At 50.5% G+C, this 27,234-nt stretch overlaps 1 protein-coding gene across 1 annotated transcript in view; it reads left to right on the top strand.

Moving 5' to 3' along the window:
• CDH23 (cadherin related 23) overlaps nt 1–27,234 on the top strand; it is a 160,759-nt gene that overhangs the window by 39,467 nt on the left and 94,058 nt on the right. Inside the window, 4 exon segments of the mRNA XM_050899416.1 lie at nt 3,288–3,482; nt 6,691–6,819; nt 13,893–13,971; nt 26,156–26,268. Coding sequence (XP_050755373.1) covers nt 6,760–6,819; nt 13,893–13,971; nt 26,156–26,268 — 252 coding nt within the window. The 5' untranslated portion in view covers nt 3,288–3,482; nt 6,691–6,759.

Below are 27,234 nucleotides of genomic sequence, written 5' to 3'. Positions count from 1 at the left end.
GCAACCCACAGTGGGTATTGCCTTGCCAGAGGTGGTTTTTTTTTTTTTTTTTTTTTTTTTTTTTTTCTCCTTGAATTTGAGCTGGGGAAAAAAGATGCATTACCCAGAGCACTTCTTATAGATCTGCATCCTTTGACCTGTGTGCTGTTGGGAATAAGGGCATGCATTTGGTAGTGAAATTTTCCCGCTGACCTGCGCACTTTGGGCAGTATCGGAGATTTCCCCCTCTGCGACCATGCTGTTCGGCCTCAAGCTCCTGTAACGCTCCTCCTGTTGCCTGGGAGCCCTTCTGCTCCCCTCCTAAATTCACCCGCGCCATGCTTTGCTCGTGCACCCACTCTCGTGTTTGCAGGTGCCCACTGCCCCCCGCTGAGGTCCTGCCCTGGGGTCCCTCCCAGCCCCTCCGATGCTTTGGTGTAGATGCCCACGACTGTTTCCTGGGACCAGCCAGATCTTTGTCCAGAGCTGACACCCAGCTTGTATGGCTTTTGCTCTCCTGGCCAATAAAGGGACCTGGTCAGCAAAGCTGTAAAATAAGGATAAAAATACAGTAATCGTCAAGTCAGAGCTCAGGCGGTGTCTGCAGGGGCTGGAGCTGACAGCACCAAAGCTGGTGACCTCCGTGTCCCTCCAGGCAGCTTCTCCTTTAGAAGGATGAGGAGATGAACTCTCTTCAAAGCCTGCTTTTGGGCTATTGTATGAAATACAATGCCAGGGAAATCAAGCTCTCCTCTTTCACAGCCAGCCCGGCACAGCCCCATAATCACGGGTGACCAGAGCGGATTTGCATGTTAAAAGGAGTGGCTAGGGGCACTTAAAAAGAAGAGGAAACATATTCATCAAGTTCAGCTTTATCCTTATGAATATTATTGTTCCTGGGGACAATATACCCCAGACCTCATCGGTGCAACCCCGCGTCTACTCTTTTGCTGCTTCTCCCCTCCTCCCCCTATTAATGGTTAATTTGTAATGCTTTTTCGTCCTGACATTGATATCCTGGTGGCTCTGGAGGAGGAATCTGAGAAGGCAGTTGTTGGAGCACGTGGACCACGGTGGTCGAAGTAGTCCCCTGGCAGCAGCGAGGGGAGGGCTGCGGGATGCTGTGGGGCTGCTCCCAGCTGATGATGGCTTGGGGGAGGCAGGTAGCCCAAAGAGGGACGGGGAGATGCTCTAGTCCTGTCTGAGAAAGGTGTCTTGGTGAGTGCTCAGAAAGCAAACACCCACCGCGGACCCCCGTGAAGGGCTTCTCCACCCCAACACGCCTCCCAAGCTGAGAAAGTCCTGGTTCCTGAGCAGTTGAAATGCACAAGCCGGGATTAACGTGCTGTGTGCATGGCACAAAGTCAAGGGCTTACACGGCATCAGATCAGATCTGGGTTAAGCGTGCCAGAAGACGAGCAGTTGTAAGGTAAAGGGTAGCAAACTGTTGGGACAAACGGGCTGGGGAGGATGTGGTGTCTCCGTCACTAGAAGGCTTTAAGGATGGGAATGATTTAGGTGTAGTATGGGGACAGGTTTCTCTTTTGAGATCCCTTCTAGCTATATCTTTTATGCCTTTATGATTGCTGATCACAAAAAAAACTCGAAGGTGCTTTAAAAAATAATCTTCAGGCCATGCCCTGCGAGGCTTTCTTTAGCAGCTTGATTTAGAGGGGGGGGAAAAAGAAAGCAAATGAAAAATCTAGGTGGGAACTGCAACCTCTCTCGCACCTCGGCAGAAGTGACACTGAAGTAAGGAAAGTGGAGTTTTGCTGGAGCCCAAGGCAAGCTTAGATGTCAGAGCATCCCTGCAATGCTGTGTGGCTGGGTGCAAGGGCAGGGAGGCGTGAGGGACATGCGCGGATGAGTGTCCAGGGCCCGGACTCATGAATGTGAGTTGCAGGACGTGCCCTGGGTTCCCCGCTCCGCCTGGCCAAGCTCACAGCAAATGCTGCCGCCTGCCTTGAAGGCAAGATTCTGCTGGCCTGAGCCTCGCCGGGGGAAATTCAGATGCTTTGGTTCTTTTCTGGTGCCATCACCCAGTATTAAACTGGTTAAATCAGATCTCCAAGCGTGGAGCCCTGGTTTCTCATGCTTTCTAGTGGAGGTGGTGGGCTGGGACAGCCTTGCTGAAGCCCTGGCTGTGGTTCACTGCAAGCTTTGTGGTTCCCAAAAAACCTGAAAATGGCTCAGTTCGTTGCTCGGCTTTGGCCAAGGATTTGCAGGAGGAGCTCCACTTGGAAGCAGTGCCCCATCTTCTAAGCTCTGCCTCTCCTCAAGTCTCCTTTCCACCTTCTCAGCACTTCGTGATACTTCTCTGTGAGCCGAGGACGAATAATTTAATACGAACAAAGTTAACAATAAAACGCAGAGGCTTGGGAAGAGGTTTGCAGAAATAATCCGTATTATCCCAACTGGCCGTAACTGGCCGCTGTCACATCTCGCTTCTGACCTTTGCTGTCTCCCTTTCAAGTTTTAGCTCTTCGTCAACCCTTAACGTGGCTGTGAGCGTGTTAGAAACATATGGACTTGCCCAAGCGGTCGTGATCTGTGCGTACCTGCAGCCTGGGTCCCCAGCAAAGCCTTTTTGCTCGCGCTCTGTGCTTCTGCCTTTAGAGAGACAAGAATATGCATTTAAGATTTGCATAGGAACATGCAGCTGTTCCACCAAAAATGGATAATTGTTCTCCCTGCTGTGAAGTTAAACAATAAGAAGTGCCAAACTGCATTTGCCATTGCTGATTTTGTGCACTCAGCTGCATATTTTATGCATGTAGATTAGTTCCAGATTTATGACGATTTAACTGTTAATGCCTGCGTTAATCGGGCCAGGTTCTAGTTGCTGTGGAAACTATAACTTTGAATTTTACGTAAAGTTCTGCGTTGCATTTAATGCGGTTTTTTTGAGGCTCTCTCATATTTAATGCCTTATGGTGAAAACAGAGAGTGAATCAGCGTTGAAAATAAAAGTGCCTTTGGGCAGAAAACAAGTTTCAGCAAAGAGAGTGATTTTTCTGGAGAGTTGTGATGTCTGGGAAAATAAGGGTTTGTGATACAGTGCCATCTTGACCACAGCTGTATAACTATTATTATAAGTGTGTAACAACTATTATAGCTGCTGCAATACTGTAATAAAGAAAACAGCTGTATGACTTATAAATGTCCTGAAAATATAGGACTGAAGTTCTCGGGTCTCTAGATATTCTTTCTGGTGGGCAAAGGAAATCGCTGATGTGCGTTTGATGGGAAAATAGGCTGGTGCACAATTTCACTGATATATTTTTTTTCTTTTTTTTTTTTCCCCCCAGAATACACCAGTGGGCACTCCGATTTTCATAGTGAATGCCACAGATCCAGACCAGGGGGCAGGAGGCAGCGTGCTTTACTCCTTCCAGCCTCCTTCCAATTTCTTTGCCATCGACAGCGGCCGCGGCATCGTGTCGGTGATACGGGAGCTGGACTACGAAGTGACTCAGGCGTACCAGCTCCAGGTCAACGCAACGGTGAGCCTTACCCTGGCTGCTGCAGGGGAGGAGGCGTTTTCTGGAGGGACTGCAATGGGGAAGGAGCTGCTGCTTACTTATTTTATTGCTGTACTCTGGCATCTTCCCGGGCACGTCTAGCATTTTCCACTTAGAAAGGTGTTATAGCAATGCGGTGTGCGGGTAGTTTCAAATCGCTGCTGTGCAGCTCGTGGAGCTGCAGCTGCACCTCTCCAACAGCATCGCCCGTGTGTCAGGGGCTTCTGCATAAAGGCGAGCAGCTCCCTTGGTGAAGAAAGCCAGTACAGGGCATACAGACCATTAAATCCTCCGGTCTCATTCCTTGTGCATCATGGCTTGTTACAAGTGGATTCACCTGTATTAAACCCCCTGAGCCTCACTCAGCAGAAGCTGGGTTCAGACATCAAGAGTTAAAATATTGGTGGACAGAGGAGAAACCAAGGTCCTAATTACAGTCAATACCACCGTACTGAGAGGGGACCCCTGGGAGATGTATGTCCAGGTGGCCACCATGGCAAATTCATGCCCCACCTGAATGGGAAACTTCTTTCCCTGGTGTCAAATCTAGCGAGAGCTCGATAGGGAGTGTGTGCATGAGGAGCACCACACAAGCAGGCGCTCTGGAGGATGGCTCCTTTCCTATCTCACATGCAACAGAGGAAGGTGAGATTCAGCCCTACAATACATCTGACCAACTCTGCATTCAGGAGACGGGGGGGGAAAAACCTTTCCCGACCCCTCCAGGCAGCTGGCTAGAGCTCTTGAAGCATGTGATTTAATCAAGATCATTGTCTTGATGCAGAGCCACAAATGTCATGAGGACGTGGAGGGCTGCGCAGGGCTGCTTTTCTCTCCGTGGCCACGGAGGCTGGGCATTCGCAGACCGCAGGGCCACAGGCAAAAAGCTCAACCTTTCAGCCCAATCCCTACGTGTTCGAGGCTGTGGAGTTTTCCCCAGGAGCTCATTTTTTCTGAAACATACCTCATTTAATTTTAAATACTCCAGTGATAAGAGGCCCTGCCCGTTGTTTGTTTCCTTGTGAGTCTCTTGTCGACAAAATGCTTTCCCAGGATGTGCTATTGAACTATCTAGTGGGTTACAAAACATGGGACCAAACACAAGCCCCAGTGGAAACATGCCTTTCTTCCACATGTCCCATTCTGATTTCCCCAAGGACACAAGGATGCCACCTTGGTCCATCCAGCTCCATCTAGCCTCGTACGCCCGGTGCAGTTACCAGCAAAGATAAAATGGGGGCATATCTGGTACTCGCTACCTAATATGCTCCTGGCTTCTAGTGATTTCCAGCTCAGGGAGTTCAAAGACTTAAATATTAAGTCTCTGAACTGGGCTTGATTGCAGCTGTGGGAATATCTCCTCGGCTCGGTCACAGGGCGCTGGTAATTTCTAGCAGAAAGGCAATGAGAAACCCTGGGGCAAGGCTCAGCCTGGGAAGGAGGATGAGAGTTGCACCAGCGTAGCAGGAGCTGGAAGAGCAAATGCAGTCTCTTGCCTGCCTGATGAAGGGTTTGCATGGTCCGGAGTGGGAACTGGGGTGATGGTAAATTCGAGGCGGCTCCAAGAAGAGCCGTGGAGCCTTGGTTCAAGGTAGGAGCCATTTGATCCCAGGGATGTAGGCAGCAAGGGCAGAAAGAGACTGGAAAGGGCAGTGTGAGAGACGGTAGGTGAGGAAACTTGAAATGTGCTTGCTTTTTCAGTGGTGTCTGTAATACTTTAACCAAAATTTAAGAGGTGAAGGGGACGGGAAAAAAACATTATCTGAAGAAGCAAAAGACTTCAACCTGATAACGCTAACAGCAGAGTGCGAGTCAGAAATAAGCATCCATCCAGGCCATAAACGCTGAGGCCTGCAGGTTAAGAGGATAATGTACAAGCTGTGTTGTTGAATACGGTTTAAATTAACATTAATCTTCTGGCAATCAGTCCTTGCCGCTGTTCAGAGCCATTTTGCAGAAGTGTGCAGTAACCTCTAATGGTTGCCTTTCACCACGGTGCTTGATTAGGGGGTAAGGAGAGATTTATTTCCTTCCCTTCATGTGTTATCTGCTTTGCTCCTGCCCTTCTAGCAAAGGGCTGTGGGCATTGGGGTCGCTTTTGAGCACTCATGGGACGAGGCTCCAGCAAGAGAACCGGTGGCAGCAGGGCATCTGCCAGGACAAGCTGCTGGCAGCACGTACTGCTGTTGCGTCGGCTGCTGGAGAAGGGTCTTGCTCCGGGAAAGTGCTTGCGGCTCCGTCCTGATGGGTTGTGATGGGATGTAAGGGAGATGATGCTCCTGCTCAGAGCGTTGAAGTGTTCGAGGGCCACCACTGCTCGTCCTAAGATTGCTGTGTGCTTGTGACCTGCTTCGCAGAGCAGGGAAGATGGCTCCCCACCTCCCTGCAGCTTGGCTTGCATCGAAAGGCAGCTCCTGGTTACCTCGATCCTGCCAGTCCCCGTGCAAGGCGGGAGGGAGAGGTTTGCAGTTTATCGGAGCCAAAGCCATTAGCCCAGTAGAAAGGAGGTTGCTACTGCGAGGACGTATCCTGCGGTTCAGGTTTCCACTCTGCTTTCTGTGCGAGAGCTGAGGCATCCTAAGAAACCAGAAGCAGCAGTCGGTGTACGTACCTTCTGCCAAAGCTCAGAGCGGTGAATACAGAAAAGGATAAAGCTGCGACTGCAGTGCAGCCCGCAGGGTTATGAAGAGCAGTGGAAACGCAAGGGAGCTGGTGGGCTTTGTTGTGTTCCAGCCGATGGAGCCCAAGCTGTGCAGAGGCAGCGGCGCTGGGGGGTATGAGATGCTCTGCTGTGATGTGCTGGTATGAAAGTCTGCTGGCAACCAGACCTGGGTCTCACAGTGTGGAGGTGCCCTAGGGTGTATCTGCATTAGGAGGGAATTTATATTTTGAAGTATATGTTGAACGGTGTTGCTTCTTTTCCACCTAAAATGTGATGAAAACTAAATTGGTGCTTGCTCTATTTTAAAGGGCTAATGCTGGAATGGAATGCATATTGTATTTCAGCTTAGAGGGGGGGAGGTACAGTGGACAATAATTCCAGCAGGTAGCTTGAAAAAGAGATGATTACCTGGACTATTCAGAAATTTTGACCCAACTACAACTGTGAGAGACTTAATACTGTTGAATAATTCTATTTTTCTGATAGAAATCCTTTCTTTCCCCCCTCCCTCCCCTTGTTTTTTTCAAGGACCAAGATAAAAACAAGCCGCTGTCCACTCTGGCCAACCTGGCAATCACCATCACAGACGTGCAGGACATGGACCCCATCTTCATCAACCTGCCCTACAGCACGAACATCTACGAGAACTCACCTCCGGTAAGGGCTGCTGCTTCACTCTGACATGCGTGACCACGGTGTTGCACCGGGGGCCAAGGGAGGATGGAGCAGGGTATGGGGCAGAAAGCACAAAGTATCCCAAAACAGCTGGAGGAAAACCTCCTCTTTGCAGAGATATTTGTCCTTCCTTCCTTCCATCACAGGTTTGCATTGCTCTGCCCCGATGTTTGCGGTTTGGGTGCGGAGAGGAGCCCTTGTTTCCATGCTGAAGTGCAAATACAGGTCTGAGGCGGGGGAGATAAATCATGGGATTCAAAAGGCATCCAAAGAGAGGCAAACCTTTTTCTTTCTGAAACAACATGTTTCAAACCAGCTCCAAAATATTTTTTGCCCTTTTTAAAAAAAGGGAGCCTAAGCAAGGAGGTTTAGGAAGCCTGAAACCCAAATAAAATGTTCTCCTAAACATTTTTTCTGAAATTTTAAAAAGGCTTTATGTTGTTCTTAGCACACAGTCACCCCGTTTCCTCCTGACAGTGTATATGCATGCCATTTCTAATAGAAAACTTGAAGAAAAATTTAAATGTTCCCGAAATGAGGCAGTTCTGAAAATGCCAGAATGATCAGCCATTTCAGCACTTCGAGCATTTTCCCCCAGGTTTTGCCAAATTGATCCAATCATTTTAGTTCTTCTGAAACTCAGTTTGTCAGCAAACTCGCTGTTTGTGGAAAAAGTCTCCTGGTCTCTAAATACAGCAGGGCTTTTTTTCCCTGCAGCAGACGACGGGGAGTGTGGTGGGCAGCATCGGCTTTGGGAGCTGTTTGCTCTGCTCCCAGCAAGGGTGCCCAGGACCTTCAGCCCAAGCACCAGCCCTCCTCAGCAGCACCCACCTTCCCAAGGCACAGCTGCGCATCCCCTCGCTTTGGCTACAGGGCAAATATTTTTGTATATGGATGGAAAAACCTTCTGTCCTAAAATCGTGGTGTGGTGGGCATCCATACTACACGTGCATCCCATAACGTCTCTGGTGCACTGGATCCGAAACGCCTGATGGCTCAGTTCATGCAGTGGTAAAGGGAACTCCAGCTCACTTCAGTTTATGCTTTTTTATTCACTTTGGAGCAAAGTTCTGGCTCTGATGGCACGGAGAGCGCTGGATCAATAGGTCTGAGTCCTACTGTCACAAATCCCGCGGTCAGACAGCACATTACCCGTCTGCTGGCTCGAAGATGGCCAAAAAATGGCTTCATGAATTACTTTAATGAAGTGAAAGTTTCAATGCGTTTCAATGCTGTTGAGATTAAGGAGTATTTCTGTGGTGGGCAGCATAAGCTGCAGGGAAGAAAAAACCGCAACTTCGATCACCCTTAACTGGGCGGAAGAAAAGCCTTAGGTGAACTTATAGAAATGGAAGTCCCACGAGTATCAAAAATTATAGACTGCATCACCTTCACGGAGTGACCTGGTATCCAGGAAAGGCGATCTCTCTCAAATTAATGATAGATATTAAGGCTGGAGCTCAATGATCTCTTTGTGTTGATACACAGGCATGCATCACGGTTATTCCCAGAACGTACACTGTTTACGGTAGGCAAAGCAGCACATGATCACTATGTAACCTGAAATAGGGAATGAATGAAGGAGTGCTCACCAAACTGTTAGCAGTTTTCTGATGGCTTTAGAGATTTTCATTTCTCTCGGCCTCATGTAACATCTCCAAAGGCACTGAGATATCCGAGATGGATAGGCGCCACTACAGACACGGTGAAGAAGACAACTGCTGAACGTGGGCAGTACTTTGAGTGGTATTGCTCTCTGGTTTGGACCCAAAGTCCTATCCTTCCCGGGAGAAATCTCCGCTGCTGAAACAAGGACGTGGCTTGCTATGGCAAGCCTGGGGTTTAACGTGTGCATTTTTGTCTCTCCACGGGAAGCCTTCTCATCAGCTCTGCCCTACCACCCGAGGGAGCCAGTCGCACGTGCGGAGTGGAAACTGTCACCCTGCAGAATAGCTTGGTTACCGAAAAGATAACAGCAAATTTGGGTGAGGAGTCTGGGTTTGGCCAACTCCTGTCCAAAAAACAGGCTCCCAGGTCAAGCCAACAGGCTGCAGTGCATTCGTGGGTGACGTTTGCCCTGCCGTCGGGCTCAGCAGGTCAAAATGTGCTCGAGACATCTCATCCCAGCCCCAAATCTACAGAGCGGAGACTTGCTGCTGCTCCATGCGCCCGCTCTCCGTCTCTCTTGCCTCTCTTTTTATCTGTGGTGCACAGCATGTCTGTGTTCCTCTATCAATGTATCAGGCGAGAATACCTCATCTAAAGTGTATACATTACCTAATAAAATCCGTCTTATTTGGGATTATTGCATCAAATTTTAATTTCCTCACTCGAGTAACAGCATGTCAGCCAGCCCGTCAGTGAAGAGCCGATAGAAGGTGAAAAGAGTGGATAAACTGCAGCAAATTACCGCAAACAGATCTCTATCAGCCCTTTGACTGGAATTGACTGGAATTAAGAAGTGAGAAATAGGATTTTTTTTGCCGTGGCAGCTTTCTGAAGCGCTTCCCCCCCCTCCTCCTCCTGCAACGCTGGGCTGCGCTTTGCCTTTCAAGTCCCTAATCCTGTAAGAGAAGAAGAAGAAGAAAAAGGGGTGGAGGGGCGCGAGAGGGGAGAGAAGTGCCGTCGTAGCTCTTATTTTTCTCAGGCTGGGACCTGGTAGCATAATTTAGAAGCGTTTTGGGCACATGCTTATTCGGACACTGAGAAGCAAGAAATTTCTTATCGGGCAAAGGAAGAGGATGCAGCGGGGAGAGACTTTGCTGTCCCTGGAGCTGTTGTATCTTCTTTCTTGACGCTGCTTATCATCCTAGCGTGCCTCAGACATCTCTCCCAGGGCACCCGAGTGCGCCAAAGCTGCCTGCAGCTGTGGCAAAGCTTGGCCGCGTTGTATTTTTCATCCTCAGAGTCCTTTTGGGTGTCCATCCTCACAGTGTCTGTAGACTGGATAGCATCGTTGATGTTCTCCAGACAAGTTAATCGGGGCTGGAGGAGAGGGGCCGTTTCCCCTTACAGAGATGCTGTTGGTCTGATGAGCCCCTGCTTTTGGACTTTAGGTGGTGCATGGTCCAGGCAGCATCGCAGCTTCACTTTGGGGGTGAAAGAGGAGGAAGCCACTCGCCAAGAGACAAGCTGAGGCCTATGAAAGTGTGCTTCATCCCGCAGGGAGCCACGCGAAGGCAAGAGGAGGGGCAAACCCCTTTGGCACTTGGTCCCAAGATCGGCAGCTGTGTTCCCTTGCAATAGCATGGTACAGATACGTGTCAAAGATCATTAAAACAGTTTTAATTCTTCAGTACCGTCCCCCTCCTCCTCAAAAACTCCTTGGATTGAAGAAATAATGTAGAATCAGTGCTATTTTTGCCCTAGAGTCTCAATAGCTCCAAGTTAATTCTTTCTTACAATATTTCCAGCCCATCAGTGTGAACGCTTTATTAAAAGCTCAGGGTTTTATTAAAAAAGGATTGATTTACCCCTGCCCCTCTTCAAAAAACCCTCAGATTTTGTTTGGATAATGTGCCATTCTTTATTTTCTTTGCCTTTTTTTTAAGCATAGGCTTTTCCAGATTATTACTTTTCTAAACCTTCTTCCTCCTTCCCTGGAGGGAGAGAGTTATTCTGTTCTGGTGCTTCGGTCTACGCTCACCAGCCGAGTCCTTTCCTTGCAGCCACCATTGTCTGTGGTAGGTAGAGGAGTTGTTACTTGTTTTGAGAAATGTCAGGAATATTTGGGAGTTTCTAAGAGCCACAGGTTCATGCCACAAATACCTGGGGTAAGCCCTGGGCGGAGCTGTTGGTGCTGGAAGTCAACTTGGGATTTCCATGAGTAAGTGGAAGCCTTGCCAGATGTGTTTGGCTAGAGATGGTGGGAGGGTCCGCTCCAATTTAGGGGTGCAGTTGGCTGCCTCAGGGGAGGCAGGGCACAGCATCTCCTGCCCTTGCCATGCCAAGACCTAGATAGCAAAAGGAATGGTGTTGTGGTCCAATAGGATTTTGGAAGAGAAATTGGAAGTTGTTGAGATGTGGTTGGTGAGAGGTCAATCTTTGCCATCGTGGTATGGCCGTGATCAAGGGTTTGTTTTGGTTTGGGGTGTTTTCCCATTTCTAGTCTGTCCTTTCTGGTTAGTTATCTCTCTGGTATGGTGGGCAAGGCACTTCGTGATCATCACAGGTACTAAGACGTGAATATAGCCTGTGTGTAGCATCACGTTTTGCATCACATCACCTCACTCCAACACATGCTGAATGGGAATACTCCTTCCTGTTGACCGTGCTGAGCAGCCATGCTCCAAGGCTGTCTTCAGTTGTTACCACTCACTACAAGACTAATAATTGCCACCAGTGACGTGGCTAAACATTATGCCTATCCTGTGGCACTTGTTCAGCCTCTTCCCCAGAAGGATCAAGTTTGATCCTAAACACTGTGTGGATGCTTGGGGAGGGATCATCCATTCCCAGGAGCTGGGATCTGCCAGTCTTGTGAATATTGGAAGACTCTTGTGAAGGAGCTGGCAAGAAGGATGGAAACCAGGCGGGATGCGAAGAGGTGCCCAGGTCCCTGCCCTTGCTGTGGTTCCAGGAGACGGCATCCACGAATGGTAGGGAGCTCAGCTCCACTCCGGCACGTGTTTCTCAGTCGCTGGTGAAGTGTGGCTCATACCCAGGAGGGGCTGGTGAAGGAGCTTGTGGAGAAGGAGGAGACACACAGGGCTGCAAGGAGAAGAGTGGGAGACTCAGTCTCAAAAACCAGCAGTGTGGAAGCCATCATCACGGGCTTGCCAAGGACCAGGTGAACCTTAGCATGCTCTCTAGCAGCCCTCATTCTTGCGATCAGATGTCTGGATAATTTCTTTCCTATGGACGTCTCTATGGCACGCGCTGCTGAGATATCTGAACGAGATTCCCTCTCTTCTCCTCCCAGACTTTCCCTGCTGCAACATCTGCGCTCATCCTTTTATCTCTCCCAACAGCCCTTCCCCTTGGCTCCTCCAGGAGGGACCTTTCCCGCAGATAAAGCGTCCGCAGCGTCGGCGGGCCGATTGCCATTCCTCGGCCATCGCGGGAGCCCTGCCTTCTCCCACAGCTGCCTTCCCTTTGAAATGTGCCGCACAGCAGGCGACACTTATCATTCTGCACCGCTCCCTCGCTTTTTGACAGGCGATGAGCGAGCTGTCAGATGGACCAAGTGCCTTCTCCCACCGCCCCTGCCACGGAGGAGCTCTCGTTTTGCCAGGGAGCGGAGCAGGGCTCACGCCTGCCCTTTGGGAACGGCGGATTAAAGCAGAGTATGCTGGGGGAGAGCACGCTGGATCGCATGCCTCTCCTTATTTTTTCTCCTCTTTGCCTTGCCCTCCTTTCCACATCCCTTGTTCTGCTTTCCCACCTGCTCCTTTCCCGCTTTTCTTGTGCTTTTTATCTATCCTTGCTCCTTTGGAAAGCACAGTTATTGTCGGTGATTTAGAGGCTCTCCGGCGGCTGCTGAGCCTCACCAGCCGAGTGCTGCTCAAAGGCCAGTGACCTGGGATTTATGGCTAATGTTCTCGGGTAATAACGTGGATTTACTTAAGGAGTCCATTGAAATGCCCTCGGAGATCAGGGAACAGGCAGTCTGCCTGGCCCCAGGAGCCTTCTTTATGGCCAGCAGCAGCAAAACATCTCCATCGAGCCCGCAGGGGCATGGCTCTGAAAGCCAGGGAAGATGGCAAGTCCTTGCCTTCCACCGGTGATGTTTTTGCAGCAGCTTTCCCTTTGGCCTTCAACTGATGGATTGCAGGGCAAACTCAACGCTGCTCCCTCGTTAGATATGCAAATGCCTCTGTTGACATTTCCTTTGAGGGCAAAAAAAAAAAAAAAATTGCTTCTTTTCCCACTGTTAATAAACCCATGAAAACAAGAACAGCTGAGTTGTAAGTTTTTTCACACTACATTAATTATGTGCATGTGCGTGTGTTTGTATTCACACAGGCTCACTGCAGTGCGGCGGGGGAAGTACAGCTTATGGAGTTGACATAAGCGTGTGATGTTTTTTAGTTAAAGAACTAAACAAGAATTTTGGGTCACTTTTATGTTCTTCATTGATTTTGGGGGGACTCTTGGCCTCGTGGACCTTTCTGCTGGGCTATAAGAAACAGATCTGTTCCGCAGGCTGGAGGATGAGAATGGGTGAGCTGGCAGTTGCAGAAGCTCCTGCCTGTGGGCAATCCTCTGTTCTCAGCATCTGTCCAACCCTCCTCCTCCTCCTTAAATGTTTCAATTAAAATCTCTGCAGCTCGCTTAGTTGGTTATGCAGCTGGACGCTGATGGCCAGCGCGAGCATCCCTCCTCAACAGGGGTGCCTCATTTGAAGAACGCAGGGGGAGAAAAGGACCAGTTGAAACTGGGAAGCCAGCGGTAGATAAAACTGATGTAGTGACCAGTGCTGAAGGTCGCGGTGAGAGGGAATTGTTGTGCCTTTGGTTCCCGAGGGACTGCAGAGTGAATATCTCTGTGGCGGAGTGGCGTATGATTTTGCCTCTCAGCCAGAGCCTGTGCAGTTGTGATGCTGCTGTGAGGAGGCATGTCCTGGCTTTGCTAATGCTGCACCTTCAGTTCCTCCTTCCTCTTCTTCCTCGAGCACCGATAGCTGTGCTTACCACGCTGACCTTGCTTCAAATCCTCCTCCTCTGGGCAGGGGCTAAGCAGCATGGGGAATGAGTCTGGTGGTGCTCTCTCCAGTCCCTATGGACACTTGCCCTGGTGCAGACCTACTGCACAGTCAAGCTCAGCCTGCTCAGTGGTTCAGTTAGAGGACGTGTTCTCCTGGTCATGCCCTCAGCATCGCCAGCTACATCCTGGCGTGAGTTAGCAGAGTTTTGCAGCTTGCCCAAGAGCAATGATGAGTGGTGAGCCTGAACTGCCCCAAGAAGCAGGTGATGGGACTTTTCCGTGACATGCTTTGTCCTTGGACAGGTTTTCCTAAGCACGTGGCCCACGATAAGAGGTGCAATGCCTTGGCAGGGAGCCCCAGCAGCGCTCGGCCGGGGTGGCTGTAACACGTGTCTGCTCTCCCTCCCCAGGGTACCACCGTGCGGATGATAACGGCGATCGACCAGGACAAGGGCCGTCCCCGCGGCATCGGCTACACCATCGTCTCGGGTAAGTCACGGGGGGGACGCGGTGGGGAGCCCAGCGGGGATGGAGGAGCTAGCCCTGCAACAAGTCTTTGTAGAGCCCGTGCCTGGGAAATTATATTTGGCTAAGTTTCTCCTTGACTGTACTGCTTGCTCTTTTGATTCAGCATCACTAATTACTGTCGCCTACTGCTGCAACTGAAAGCTTTTACCTCTCTGAAAAGCTTTCTTTGCCTTCGGCGCTGTCAGAGCGCATCGTTCGTGGCATCTCCCTTTCCTCAAGCAGCGGACGTTATTTCTAACAAATTTGACAATATCTCGTAGCAAAACCTTTCAGTCCTAACGGCGAGCCACAAACAAACAGCTCCGCTTCACACAACGCCATGGAGGAGACCTGCAAACAGCCGGGCGTAAAACTCTTGCTGGCGGTGCGGTGGTTATTGTTTAGGGAGCGAACGGGACTGATTACGGGCTGAACGGCTCCTGGTGGTTTCCGTGGCGTTTCCCGAAAGCCTCCGTGCCGAGGGCTGGCCTCTCAAAGCATTGCCGGAGCTTCGCAAGCTGGGAGGCAGGAGGCCGGACCCGCGAGGGTGCAGGGCTAGAGAATGAAGCTTAATTAGGGCAGTGGAGGGTTTCTGCCTTCTGACAGGCACGTGGATTAATCCTGCCTTCATAGACTGGCTCTGAAGGCTGGGGAACCCTTCCCAGTGCGCATGGGTAGCTTGCTGAAACTGATGTAGCCGGTCACCCGTGGATCCTTGCTGGGCAATGCTTGGCTCCTTTGGGTCTATAGCTTGTGGACCTCTTCTGATGGCGAAAGAGGCAGGGGCAGGGCAGTCTGGGCAGACGTTTCCAGATAAAACATAGCTGCGTTTTGGAAAGGCCAATTTTTGGAACTGGAGCCATCTCATTTAAGATGCCTTGAGGTCAGCGAGCCTCTGGTATATCCAAGGCAGATTTTGATGCTTGCTGGGCTGCACTCGGGCGCTGCTTTAGTGGGCCTGTGCCTCGGGGACGGACAGACTACTCCGATGAACCCAGGAGTGAGGGACCAGCTTGGTGGGTCTGGGTTGTAACCCTATTTCTGGCATTGCTTTTCGGGGGGATCTTCACGGCAAGAAATGGTAGCAGTGCCTCCTCTCCCTGCTGTGCCACGTGCTTCGGGTGCTGGCTGGCAGCTCCTTTGAGCTACACGTGCGGAAATAATTTCCCAGTTTCTCTTCCTCAAAGCCCAGCCGTTTCAAACACTCTTTTAATCAACCTCTAGGGTCAAGGTGATTTCACCCTGACTTTCAAGTCCACTGATCCTGACTGCAAGTATCCAGGTCAGTCTGCCTTTGAAGATGCAAGGATTATTTATTCCTCTAATTCCCTCTGCAATTTATTCTAATGTTCCCCCGGCATGAATTAAATGAGAGATTCCCCCAGATTGCATGTATCAACTGGCCAAAGTGCAGCAGGGATGTTCTTTTGGCTGATACAGGCCCTTTTTCACTGGAGATGGGACTGAAACCTCAAACTAATTTTGTAGAGGCCGCTGAACTACCGTGAGGACGGTAAAAGCCTTCAGCTTACAGAAACCTCACCCAGCCCAAAGCCTGAAGATGGTCAGCAGCTGGGAAATCACCCTTGTCCTGTTCGTACACCCTCCTTTGGGCATCTGCTGATGGCCACGGACCCTTTTTCTGACTCCGTATGGGTTATGCTGTAGGTATCTAATTTTCGCTTGTCAGCACCGGTGCGATACAAACAACTCTGGGTTTCCAAGAGCCTTTTTTTGATGGCTTAAACCTACAGAAACAACCGTGCAATCTATAGAGGGTTAATTTGCTAAATGCACCCATCCGCTTGTGGTCACGTCAGGCTTTCTGCTCATCGGACGGTCACAGCTGCTCTACTGAATCAAGGAAACAAAACCTTGGACCCTGGATTTTTACCTGGAACGTTCACGCATGCTCTTGCTCCCATGTCTATCTTTGGTTTTCCTGCGAAACAGCCACGGCGTCCCTTTGCAGGCGTCCCCCGCTCAGTGCCAGGGTAGCCGTCAGCCTGGCCGTTACGGCCGGGCAGAGGGATGGTGGAAGGGAGCCAGGCATGCTCCTGGAGCCTGGTGGCAGCGGGGTGCGGAGTGACAGGCAGGCAGATCAGCACAAACAGCCTCGCGTCTGCTTGCGTATGCCAAGAGCTTAATCCCTGCCCCTGGTCCCGCCTGGTGGGGGGCAGCTCTCATATCTGAGAATCAGGCAGAACACATCAAAGAGTGATTAAACTGCTTGGCATTATTTTCTTTTTTTTTTTTTTTTTTTTTTTTTTTGCCCACACATGAGAATTGCAGAGTGTTTTCATAACTGGCCAGGAGACCTTCTCCTGTTGGCAGCAGCATCTTGCAGAGCGGTGGTGCCTGGGGAAGGATCAGCCCGTGGACGGACCAAGGGATGACTGCAGAAACCCGCTGTCGCCTCCTGCCTCCTCCCCATCCTCACCCTGCCTTTGGCTTAAGGCAGAGGTTTCCAAAATCCCTGAAGCCAGGCTTCAGGATGCTCTGCTTCCACTTCGAGTTGAGTTCGTTGCCAGAGCCGGAGTTCACCAGCTCCGTTCGGCTGCCGGACTGTGGCCGAGGTGCGTGGCTGAGGGCAAATTTTAAAGAAAACATGGTCATGGGGCAAACAATTTTTTTTCTGAAGTCAGTAAGAGTGCGAGTGCCTCCCCCGCTCTGCTCAAGGCATTCTCTTATACTTTCCATGATTTGCTCCTGGCTTTTGAAAGAAGATGTTACCTTCTGATGTCTGAGAGTCCAGACACAGGAACCGGCAGCTAGCGCGCCTCCAAAATCCTGCTCACCCAAGGCAAGCGATTTTTTTTGGCAGGCAGGTAAAGCCTAATTAATTTGTCATTATCCTCAATCACGATGGTAAAGGTCAGTGAACAGATTTTGTGCCTGAGCTGGTAAATTTTTATGGCAACTTTGCAAAAAAAAAAAAAAAAAAATGGCCTAACATATGGGAATGGGGAAGCAAATTAAATTAGAAACCAACCGTAAGCAAAAGTGAAAATGGCTGGTGGAGGTAGTAATTATACTTGGCTCTTCAGCTCACTTGCACGAGGGGAGGTGGCGGTGATGCTGTTCCCATTTCACGGCAGGGATGGGTGATGCCTCTTCCCAGCTCTCCCAGGACTTCGAGCACAGGGCTCGCATGTGGCCGGTCTGATTTTACCGGCTGGGGTTGAATATACAGCAGCGAGAGAGCTGAAAAGCAACCTAGCCATTTATCATTCCTTTGGTATTAATATCTAAAGCATTGGTATGATTTGGAGGCGGGGTATAAAAATTAATTTGGAATTGCTGGTATCCTATTCAGCTCCATCCCTTGGGTAGCTGTGCCTTGGGATATACTGCAGCAGCTCTTATTTATACGGCTATCTCCAGCACAAGGTCCTCCCCTGACAGGAAAACAATAAAACTAAAAGATTAACCATAACCACATAAAATAAGACTTAACTTTATGCCGCCAGCTTACAAAGCTGTTAAGCCTGAAATGACGGAGGAGCACTGATCTAGCTGTGTCATGACTTTGGCTAGTTGTCCTGTCGGGGCAGAGGAGCCTGCCTGCTGCCTGCCTGCCTGCACTGGGAATGATTTCCATATCTTGTAGGGAAAAGCCATTCAGTTGTTTCTCCCCCTTCTTCCCAATCTGAGTGTTTTAACCCCATGAAAACACGCACTTTTTCACCCCGCGCCTTGCAGGGAGTGGAATCACCACCCTGCAAAAGGCCATTTGAAAAAGAAATCCAAATTGAGACCTCGCAATTCCAGACCCTCGTGCCGACAGGCTGGTCGGTGCCGGGGCTCCCACCACCGCTCCGATGAGTGTGTCTGCCGCTTTTCCCAGGCGAAAAGGAGGGTGCAGGCAGCCCGTGGCCAGTGCCCTGCAAAAGCCCTCCCTCCCCGGTTCCCTGGCTGCTTTGACAGGTTGGAGATGCTCAGCCGCTGAGGTCAGGACTCTGTTTGAAGGACAGATAATTAATCCAGCAAAGTAATCCACAGTTCCTCTTTGGCAGATTTATGGAGATAGCCTCTGTACCGGGGACTCTGCCTCATCATCTTTCATTTCCCAGGCAAAGCGAGTGACTTGTTGTATAACACGACCTGTTCTAGATAAGGCTTTTCATTTAGGGGAACTCTCTGGTCTAACAGAGATTGATTTTCCCGGTGGAAATCGGAGGGCCCCGGCACTCTCGGCAGGATCAGGCCTGCAGACGGCAGTGTGTTTTCACGTTTGCTGCTGCTGCACATCGCCTGGGGCATGGGGAATCCTTTGGCTCTTTAAGAGAAAGATTTTTATCGTGAATTAAACGGCAATTTAATTAATAGGCAGGAGGGGACTTTGGCCCGCGAGCTCTCGTTAGGAAAACGTATTGTATGACTGCAGTCTCGCGCTTTGCTCGCTGGCGGTAAACTTTGGGTTTCATTTATTTCCAGGACAGTCAGGAGACTTCACGTCTCCTGGCACGAAGATGTGAAGGTGACTTGTGCTGCTTGGGCAGGCATCAAAGGGTTAAAGCAAGGGAAGGGGTCCCAGGGCCCTGCAAGATACCCGAACGTCAGTCTCTGCCCGCCTGACACATTTCAGGTGCGGTGATGGATGGGCAATGGGAGATTGCACAAGGGCAATCTATACGTCCTTCCCGGGGCTTGGAAAGTCCTGCAGGAGAGAGGGGAGGGAGCGCGGGGCTTTCGGTCAGTGACCTGGTCCTTAGGGCTCTTCACAAACCCTTAGGGCATATTTTTTTTTTCCCCCGGAGTTGATTGTTTTAGGAGACTGATGCAGTTTCTGGCAAAGCGGCTCCCTTCCTAAAGCTGGTGCATCCCAAGGGAAGCAGGAATTAAAAAACATTATTTGCACAGTGTAAGAGAAGTGTAAGTTACAAAAGCAAGAGGGAAGCCTGTCTGAAAGGAATTGTTCTCCGTCTTTCTTCTGGTTTTCCTGCTAAGGAATAAAATATCTCATATATATATATATATGTAAAAATCAGTGCAGTAGCTCTCAGAGCATGTTTCACATGGTCTTAACAGATCTGGAGTCCTCCGCTGCCTTCGTTTTGACAGTGCAGCACGAACCCCTGAGGTAAGGTTAAGTGGCCAAAGGGGTCTCCCAGCCCTCAGCTGCTGACACCTCCCTTTGTGTTTCGACCTGACTTAATAAAGAAGGCAGGGCAAAGCAAACCACTTCCCTGAGTCCCTTAAACCGGACGTCAGGGAGGATCCTTGGAAATAGGACCTGCTAATTTTAATATTCCTGTTGCCAGTTGGCCTGCGTCGCGCCGGCTTTTTCCCACATTCGGTTCGCTCGGTGAACTACTAGGGTGTTAAAGTCCTCATAAATTACACCTGCTGGGAGGGCCTTCCAGTGTGATTTAAAGGCAGTCATCATAGCAGAACATTTCTGTAGGAGGACACGCTGATGGGTGGAAAAGTGCCTCACGCCGAGTTATTCATCAAAGGCTGTTTTTCCCACCCTGCCAATGCAAGGGGATGAGACAGCACAAAGAAGAGATGGTGGCTGCGGACGCAGCCCCTCTTTTCTTGGCTCAGTTGCTCCCCGTCTTCCTCCGCGCTGCTAATGATGCTTCGTTGTCACGTTGGCATCTTGCTTTGGCTCCCTGGCAATCCAGAAATCGCTGGAAAGAGATACGGTTGGGATAATGGTTTGCATGGCAGGTGGTCCCCCAGCAAATGGCCTTCGGTAATTAAAACTATACATTCCCATTTATGTGTAAATATGAAACAAAAGCATATTTTTTGTTTAATTTCTGGGACTTCCTATTTAACTTCCTGGGATTTAATGTGTATTCAAGATGTTGGCAACCACTGGAGAAGGATGAACCTGTGCTGTCTCTGTTCATGCTGGGGCTAGAGAAAACAACTGCCTCCGAGATGGTTTTTAATGGAAGATTTTCTGAAAGGCGTTGAGTCTGGAGATGTGGGGTTTATGTTAAAAGCCGATTCAGACTTGTTATCAGGCGTATTACGGTGTACTCCTTTCATGTTCTCCTGATGAGTCTGCCTAGAGCTGTGGGAGAGGCAGGAGAGGTGATTTGTGGGTCTCTCAACCCAGCCCAGGCACAGTAGCCGTTAAGAAAGTGGCAATTTTATGTGTATGCATCCTTTAGCTGCGGGCTGAGAGAGTGTTCTGCAACTGCTGCTCTGAGGTGGCGATGCCTGGCAGCCCGGAGCAGCCCGTTCTCTCCGGGAATGCACGCTGCCTTCTGCGCCCGGTTTGTTAGGACAAAATCCTCTGCGAGCTCAGGTGGAGGGTTCAAGTGTTGCGTTTACAGAAATGAGTGAAATAAACATTTACGGCAGTTTTCCCTGCGTTGCTCTGCTGTCTTGACTCCCAATCCAGCTGTTGGCTGCTCTCCCGTAGCAGGTTTTAGGGTTAGATTCATGGAAAGAGGAAAGGCTGGGAGGAAAAAAGCCAAGCCTGGCAGTGCTGGTGATTTGCCTTCGCTTTGAGCCACCGACCACATTTTAGATGACGTGGGGGAATGGTGGTTGTGGTCCAAGACTCAGCATCCTTTCGTGTGATGAATTACACTCGGAGCAGGAACCTTTAAACTCTGCGGGCTCTGTTCTCCTCTCTGGTACCCGGGCACAGCTCCCGGGGGCTTCGGGAAGGGGATTGCACCTCGGGTGATAAATCTCTCCTTTTCTTTTCTCGTACTGTACGTTCGGTTCTAAAAAAGGGAACCGTGCAAGCATTTAATCCGAGCTTCTTTTGTGGCTCTGCAAGATCAGAAATTCTGCCGGTTGTGCTAGAACGGGCAATTAAATCTTTTGGGGAAGGTACTAAAAATGCCTGTTTGCAGAGCAGGCGTGTGCGGAGGAGTGCCGGCACGCAGCTTTGGGCTTGAATCAGTCGTCCCAGAGAGAGCTGCATCTTCTGGGAAGAAGAGCCAAACCAAAGTCAAGAGCGGGAGAAACAAGTATTCCTGTTTTTTAGAGCATCTTGATTTCACACAGAGCGAAGAAATAAAGCTCAGGTTGTAATAACCCCTTTTCCTTTGGAAATAACTTGTTCCCTTTGAATTTAAGCGTGGGGCAAGGTATCTGCCCTGGCATGCTTCCCTGCATATCACACGGGGGCAAAAACTCAAGGTGAAGAGCAGCGAGGTGGTCACAGCAGCTGATGGACTATTTATACGATGATAACTGTGTCTGTTGCTGACTCTGTGAACCACATCCAACAGCATCTATTTCGGTGCCGAGGAGTCCTGACGGAGCACATTTTGATTAATAAATTATCCGGTGCAAGGTGTGTGATGGGTTCCCCTTTCACATCTCATGAAAGTCATCCGCTCCAAGTGGAGCGGCTCAGCAAGCCCGGTGCCTTTCGAGGATGCGGCTCCCCAATACAAACGGCCCTTCGTGTAGAGGGGGGTGGGAAAATTCCCCTGCGCGGGGGAATGGGCTTCCCCTGGCTGACAGGTAGCTCTTCGCTAGAGCTGGGCAATAGCTGCATCGCTCCGTCCTAGGGATTTGAACGGCGCTCAAAGGCCAAAGGGATAGCGAGGAAGGAGGAGGCATCAATGTCTCTTTTTTTTTTTTACTTTTCTTTTCTTTTCTTTTTTTTTCCCTGGGTTTGAGCCAGTATTTTTAATGGCCTTTTTAAACTGTGAGAGCGTTGGCTGAGGGCAATTAAACATTATGGCCCTCATCTATAAAACCCCTCGTTATAGCAGTGTTTCTCCAAAATGATGCCTATGCCACCATCCGTTCCTCAATGAGCCTGGAAAAACACTCCGAATGGGCTACTGCGATCCATCCCATTGCTCCCAACCCAGTGCCACGTTGGTCCCTGCCTTCCCGGTCCCCTGCCTGGCCGCGGTGGATGTAGGAGCTGCTGCTGCTGTCCCTGTACCCGCACACGGACAGAGGGATGGGAGAGTTTTCCTTCTCCTTTTACCCATGTCATAACAAAAAGGTGGGCTTGTATGTCCTGAGCAAGCCTGTTCTTTGCCAGGTGAGAGCAGCGAGTCTGCTAGAAATGCATTCATATTGCTGTCCCAAAGTTCATTCTTTTTTTTGTTTGTTTGTTTGTTCTCACCTTTCCTCTGTCTTTTTGAGTATTTAAAAACATCGTCTGCTTTGCTTTTCTTCTCTCTGCGCTCCCTTTTGCCGCTCAGCCTTTCCCATCCCATCATTTAATTCCTGCCCCATGTCTGATTCCTACCCTGGGTCTCTCTCCCGGTCTCTCCTGCCGTCCCCCGCCTTGCGCTGTGTCTAGCTCCATAGGGTTGCAGTGGCAGCAGAGAGGTAGAAGTGGAGCCTGCTTTCCCACGGCGTGTCCCTCTCCGGTGGATGCTACCTCCTAGGCAGCCTCACGTTTGTTTTCTGCTCCCTACCCCGCTTTTCTTAAGGCCATCTTTGCTTTCCCAGCACTTGAGAGCAGAGCTCCTCCTTTGCTGATGAAAGACCCATTTATTCCTTAGCTTTGCCTGCTCCGTGCAATGGAGCTGGATTGCCGGGTTCTCTGTGAACGTGCCACATCCCTGTCTGGATGGGGAAGGAGGTGGAGGACATGTAAGCCTCTGTTTAGCAGAAACCAGAGCATGGTCTTGGGCTCCCTTCTCAAACCAGAGGCATGGAAATGAAGTCCTTGGACTTCATCCAGAAATGCTTTGGTGGTTCAGACCAGACTTCAGGCTAGGCAGTAGATGGCTCGAGCAGGGACACGTCCAGCAGCTGGCAATTCCTGAGCCAAGTGAGCGATCGTTTCATTGCCTGCCTGGTGCGGAGCAGAAGGTTGTGCGTGCCATGGTGTGAGCCCTGCTCGTGAGAGAGCATGCGAGGGGGACACGGAGGAGGGGAGGAAGCGAGGGCACCTTCTTGAAGGTCAGTTGGCTTCCCTGTCAAGTGTGGCCATGATAGTTCCCATCTGCATCATTAGAACAGTTTGCAGAGTGCAAACTTGGAGATGGAAAGGTCTGCACCATTCCGCATCCTCTGAGAAACAGGATTATCCGGGGATCTCGACTGGGTTTGAAATCCCTGCAAAGGTTCTCCATCCCCTCCGTGTTCTCCATCACACATCTGTGCATGGCGGTATCGCTTCAAACCCAGCGATGAGCAAACCACGGCTTGCTCTGTTGACGTGCCCGGCAGGCAGCGCTGGCCACCGGCCACGCAAGCTATCGGCCAAAGTGTTGGGGCAGCGCGACGAGGAGCTGGCTCAGCTCGTGGCATCCACCTGCCTCCGAGGCCACCGCGGGCACAGACGGCTGCGGGTGGTCGGCCGGGAGCTTGCAACCAGTGCAGCTGGGAGCAGGACAGAGCAAGCGCTGGGAGAGCGGTGGAGCGGACAAACGGATTGAAAGCCGTCAGCCGGTGTGGCCGTCTGCGCCGGCAGCTGCGGACTAAGCTGCGCTTAACCCAGGCTCGGCTTTTTCCTGGGTCAGGAAGGTGATGGAGAGATAACGGGAGAACCATGCGGGGAGGAGAAATTATACAGAGGTGGGGAGAGTGAGAGACTGGGGGGAGGGAAAGACAAAATTGGCTCTTTTTCCCTCACCTTTTTTTTTTTTTTTTTCTTTTTTCCCTTGCTCTGAGGAAAGTGAAGACATGTGAAGATGATTACAGAGATTTTTGTAAAGAAAGCGTCTCGGGGGAATGCGTATTGTTTGGCAACGCGAGTACTTCAGCGGGGATCACTGGTCAGAGGCATAATGAAGTGGTGGTTGGAGAGGCATTGCAGAGGAAATTGTGAAAGGCCTCTGAGGGATGAGTTCGGAGACACCTCTTTCCCTTCTGAGGCTAATTTGCAAAGCCGGCAATTCTCTGCTAGCAGAAAGGCGCCCGGGAGGGCATCAGATGCGTATCTGCCATCTGAGCGGTGTTGGGGAGGCTGAGCTAGAGAAAAGCCGCTGATGTGGAGCCTGGGAGGGTATTTGGGTCCCTAATTTATTCGTCCATCCTTCAAAAAATGACTGTGGACAAATATGAAACGCGTAACCATTTTTAGGATATAGAGCTCGGTGCTGTGTTTAGTCCTTTGTGTCAAATTCCTGCCCTATTGACCTATTTCCACTAAAATCCATTGGTCTCCGCATTTACAGATTCCTGTTAGTGGAACGCTATTTTGCGATTAAAAAGGTATTTTATTACACTTTATATCAGGAGGAGTGCACCAAGATCGCCCTGATGCATAAACTTTACCATGGCAACATGGTATCCTGGAGCATTTAAATGCCTTGCAGCACAATTCAATACATCTCGTGGAGTGTCCTTCAAAGCTGGTATCAGAAGAAGTCTCCTAAAGAGTCAGCCGTAAATTACAGAGCAAAGGTGGGAAGTCAAGATGAAAAGAATGGAATCGTCCGAGGAAGGAGACTAGAGATCTTCACGTATGGCAGCGAAAGTTAGATTAAAAAAAAGCAAGGCTGCTGCTAATATTTTAAGTAGCCGCGCATCAGTTCATTAAGCTGGCTAGCAGTCAATGGGCCATTTCGGATGGAGAGAAGAGAGGACCAAGGACAGAAATGGGAGGCATTCCGTTCGAGAGGAAGATATAAAGGCTCGGTAATGGAGGAGAAAGGTGTTATGGCACTTAGGGCTCTGGGAGAGAGAGGAGGTGCTGGCAGCCAGCGGCTCGTGAAGGCCAGTGTGGCTCCCGGGGCTGGGAGGGAGGGGAGAGCCGGACCTGGAGGCTTTGGCCATCCCGCAAAAGGTGCAGCCGTGGTTAAATGGGGGATTGGAAGGGAGCGAGGTGGGTGCTGAGTGACGGGGAACAACTTTCGGCGGCAGCAGATCCATCTTGCAGCTCTCTTCCAGGGAAATGACAAATGTTGTGCGTGTTTTGTTCATGCTGAACGTTCATATTGAGAAGACAGGGGGGTTTTTATTTTTGACTGGGATGAATATAGCATACCTGCAGGGTTTCCTCGCTCCCGTTTGGGGCTGGATCAGGGGTTTCTGCATATCATGAGACGGTGAGGGGAGTGGTGTGGGTGGCCGTATGCCTGTGTATAACCTCTTTGGTCATCACTAATTCAGCAGCCTCCTCGGGTATAGTGTCGGGCCGGCGTCAGGTATCCCAGGCTCCACATACCAACTGCTTTCTTTTGTCTGGCTGACAGAGAGAGCACCTGGGTCCGTCGCAAGGGCATTCCCAGTGCAGGACATTCGTCTTTTTGGCATCTGCTGGCCGTGAGACTCAAGTCTTGTCTTAATCCTCTCTGGGTGTCTAATTCCAGAGGAGGAGTCAAGCTGAGGATAGGATGCTGGGTGGAGGCAGCACAGCCCTCCATGGCACCCTGTCTGGTTGCTTGCACGGAACGACCGGCACAGAGGCCAAATTTGGCTCAAGCTGAGGAAAACAAGGCAGCTGCATGGGGTCAACACATCTGGCAAGAGCATAAAAGCAGGGCAAGTGCCTATAGTATTTACCCTAATACTCTCCCTGGCACCAAATGCATTCAGCTAAGAAAATTCCTAAGCTGCACGTGGCTTCTCTGTTATTTGACAGATTTTTTTTTTTCTTTCATTAACCTCCCCAGTCTCTCCTTGAATACATGTGGACTTTTATCATCCTCAGCATCCTCTGGCAAGAGGCTTCACAGTTAAACTGCTGCTTGTTATGTGAAGAATTACATGTGAGCTTGGTCTGTCTGCGTCTTCCTCTGATTAACCCAGACTGATGTCCCTTAACTCTTCTATTTTAAGAGAGAGGCCATGCCCAGGGACACGGTGCCCTGCGAATGCAGGCGGTTGTTCAGAGGGGAGCACCTGGATTCGGCCCTGGTTTCGGCTGTCCTTTTGCATGTTTTAGTAACCAAACCCCTTTGAAATTCTTCAGCTGCCTGTGGCATTCGTGACTTTATGGGCTCTTGGAAGGAAAGCACCGTTTTGAGCCCTGAGCTGGGGCAGGTGAGAGGAAGAGAGGACCATTACAGCCATTACATTTTAAAGCACATTGAGATAATGTGCGGGGTTCGCAGAGCCCACTGCAGCCTGTGCCCAGCTTGGAGCTCCTGGCCTGGCAGCGGGTCTGCTCTGTAAAACCTCTCTTTCAAGCACCAGGTCTGGTCATGCTTGGAGACTGGCAGGGGAAGAGGCTTGTGTCCTCCCACTTCCCTCTCTGCGTTACCCCCAGCACCGTTTGGCATCGGCTGTACCCGCTGCTTGTGCTCACACTGCCTGTTATTTTTCTCAGGTAACACCAACAGCATCTTTGCGCTGGACTACATCAGCGGAGCCTTAACCCTGAATGGGCCGCTGGACCGGGAAAACCCCTTCTACAGCACTGGATTCATCCTCACGGTGAAGGTGAGACCTCCTTCATCAGGGAGGCACACCGGCAGAGCAGGATGGGGAGGGCATCCTGCCTGGGGACAACTCCTTCGAGGTGAAGGCGCAAACCTGGGACATGTTGCTCCTGTGGGCATCCAGAGCCGTGATGTGCTTGCTGTTCCCCAGCCAAGCCAAGAAAGATGTTTAACACAGCCCCCTCGTACAGCGGCCCCAAACCTGATTGCCTCTATATGGAGGTATAAGGTCATTTTTGGTGCCCTGCCTGGTCTCCAACTAGATCTGCCTGCCGTTGTATCTGCTGGCAGCATGCAGACGCCCTGGGATTGCAAATAGCACGAGACACCTACATTCAGGGACCTGAATTGTGCCCACTTGTGCGTATTTCCCATCTTTCCCCCCCAAAACCCTGGAAAAACAGGAACGTTTTGTCATGTCAGCAGGCAGCGGTGTAACAGGGCATCGTCTGCAACTGCCTGGCGCAGGCAGGCACGGGGAGGGAGTGATGCTGGAAGTTGCGTCGTCAAGAAAAGGCACTGGAGCTTGGTCTTCCAGCCCCAGCAGCCCCACCTGAGAGCGGCTCCCCGGCTCTGCTTGCAGCCCTGTAATTAAAATCAATACCAAGCCGGGCAGCTGGTTGGAAACACATTTAGAAGTATAGATTCTGCTGGGCCGGAGTGGGGAAAAACCAGCGTGGTAGGAAGGGTCATTGATTGGGAGGGCAGCAGCCAGCACATCACCTTCTCGTTTTGGCAAGTGCAATGCTTTGCCAGGGGGTAAAGGGACAAGAAATTACCCCTCTTGGTCCCAGGCACAGGTCGTATTGTGGGGCTTTATGCATGGGGAAGAGATCTGCATCCATCCCTGGTATCTGTTGGTTTTGGCTTTCATAGTTTCAATTCAGTAGAAATCGAGAGAGAGAGGATTGTCTGGTTTTAATAGGGACAAAAATATCTGTTTAATCTTGGAAAGGTTTGTGAACCT

Source organism: Gymnogyps californianus, chromosome 6 (genome assembly GCF_018139145.2).
Source record: "Gymnogyps californianus isolate 813 chromosome 6, ASM1813914v2, whole genome shotgun sequence".
Classification (NCBI taxonomy): domain Eukaryota; kingdom Metazoa; phylum Chordata; class Aves; order Accipitriformes; family Cathartidae; genus Gymnogyps; species Gymnogyps californianus.
Note: the sequence above shows the minus strand (reverse complement) of the source record. Positions and strands in the feature narration are given on the sequence as shown.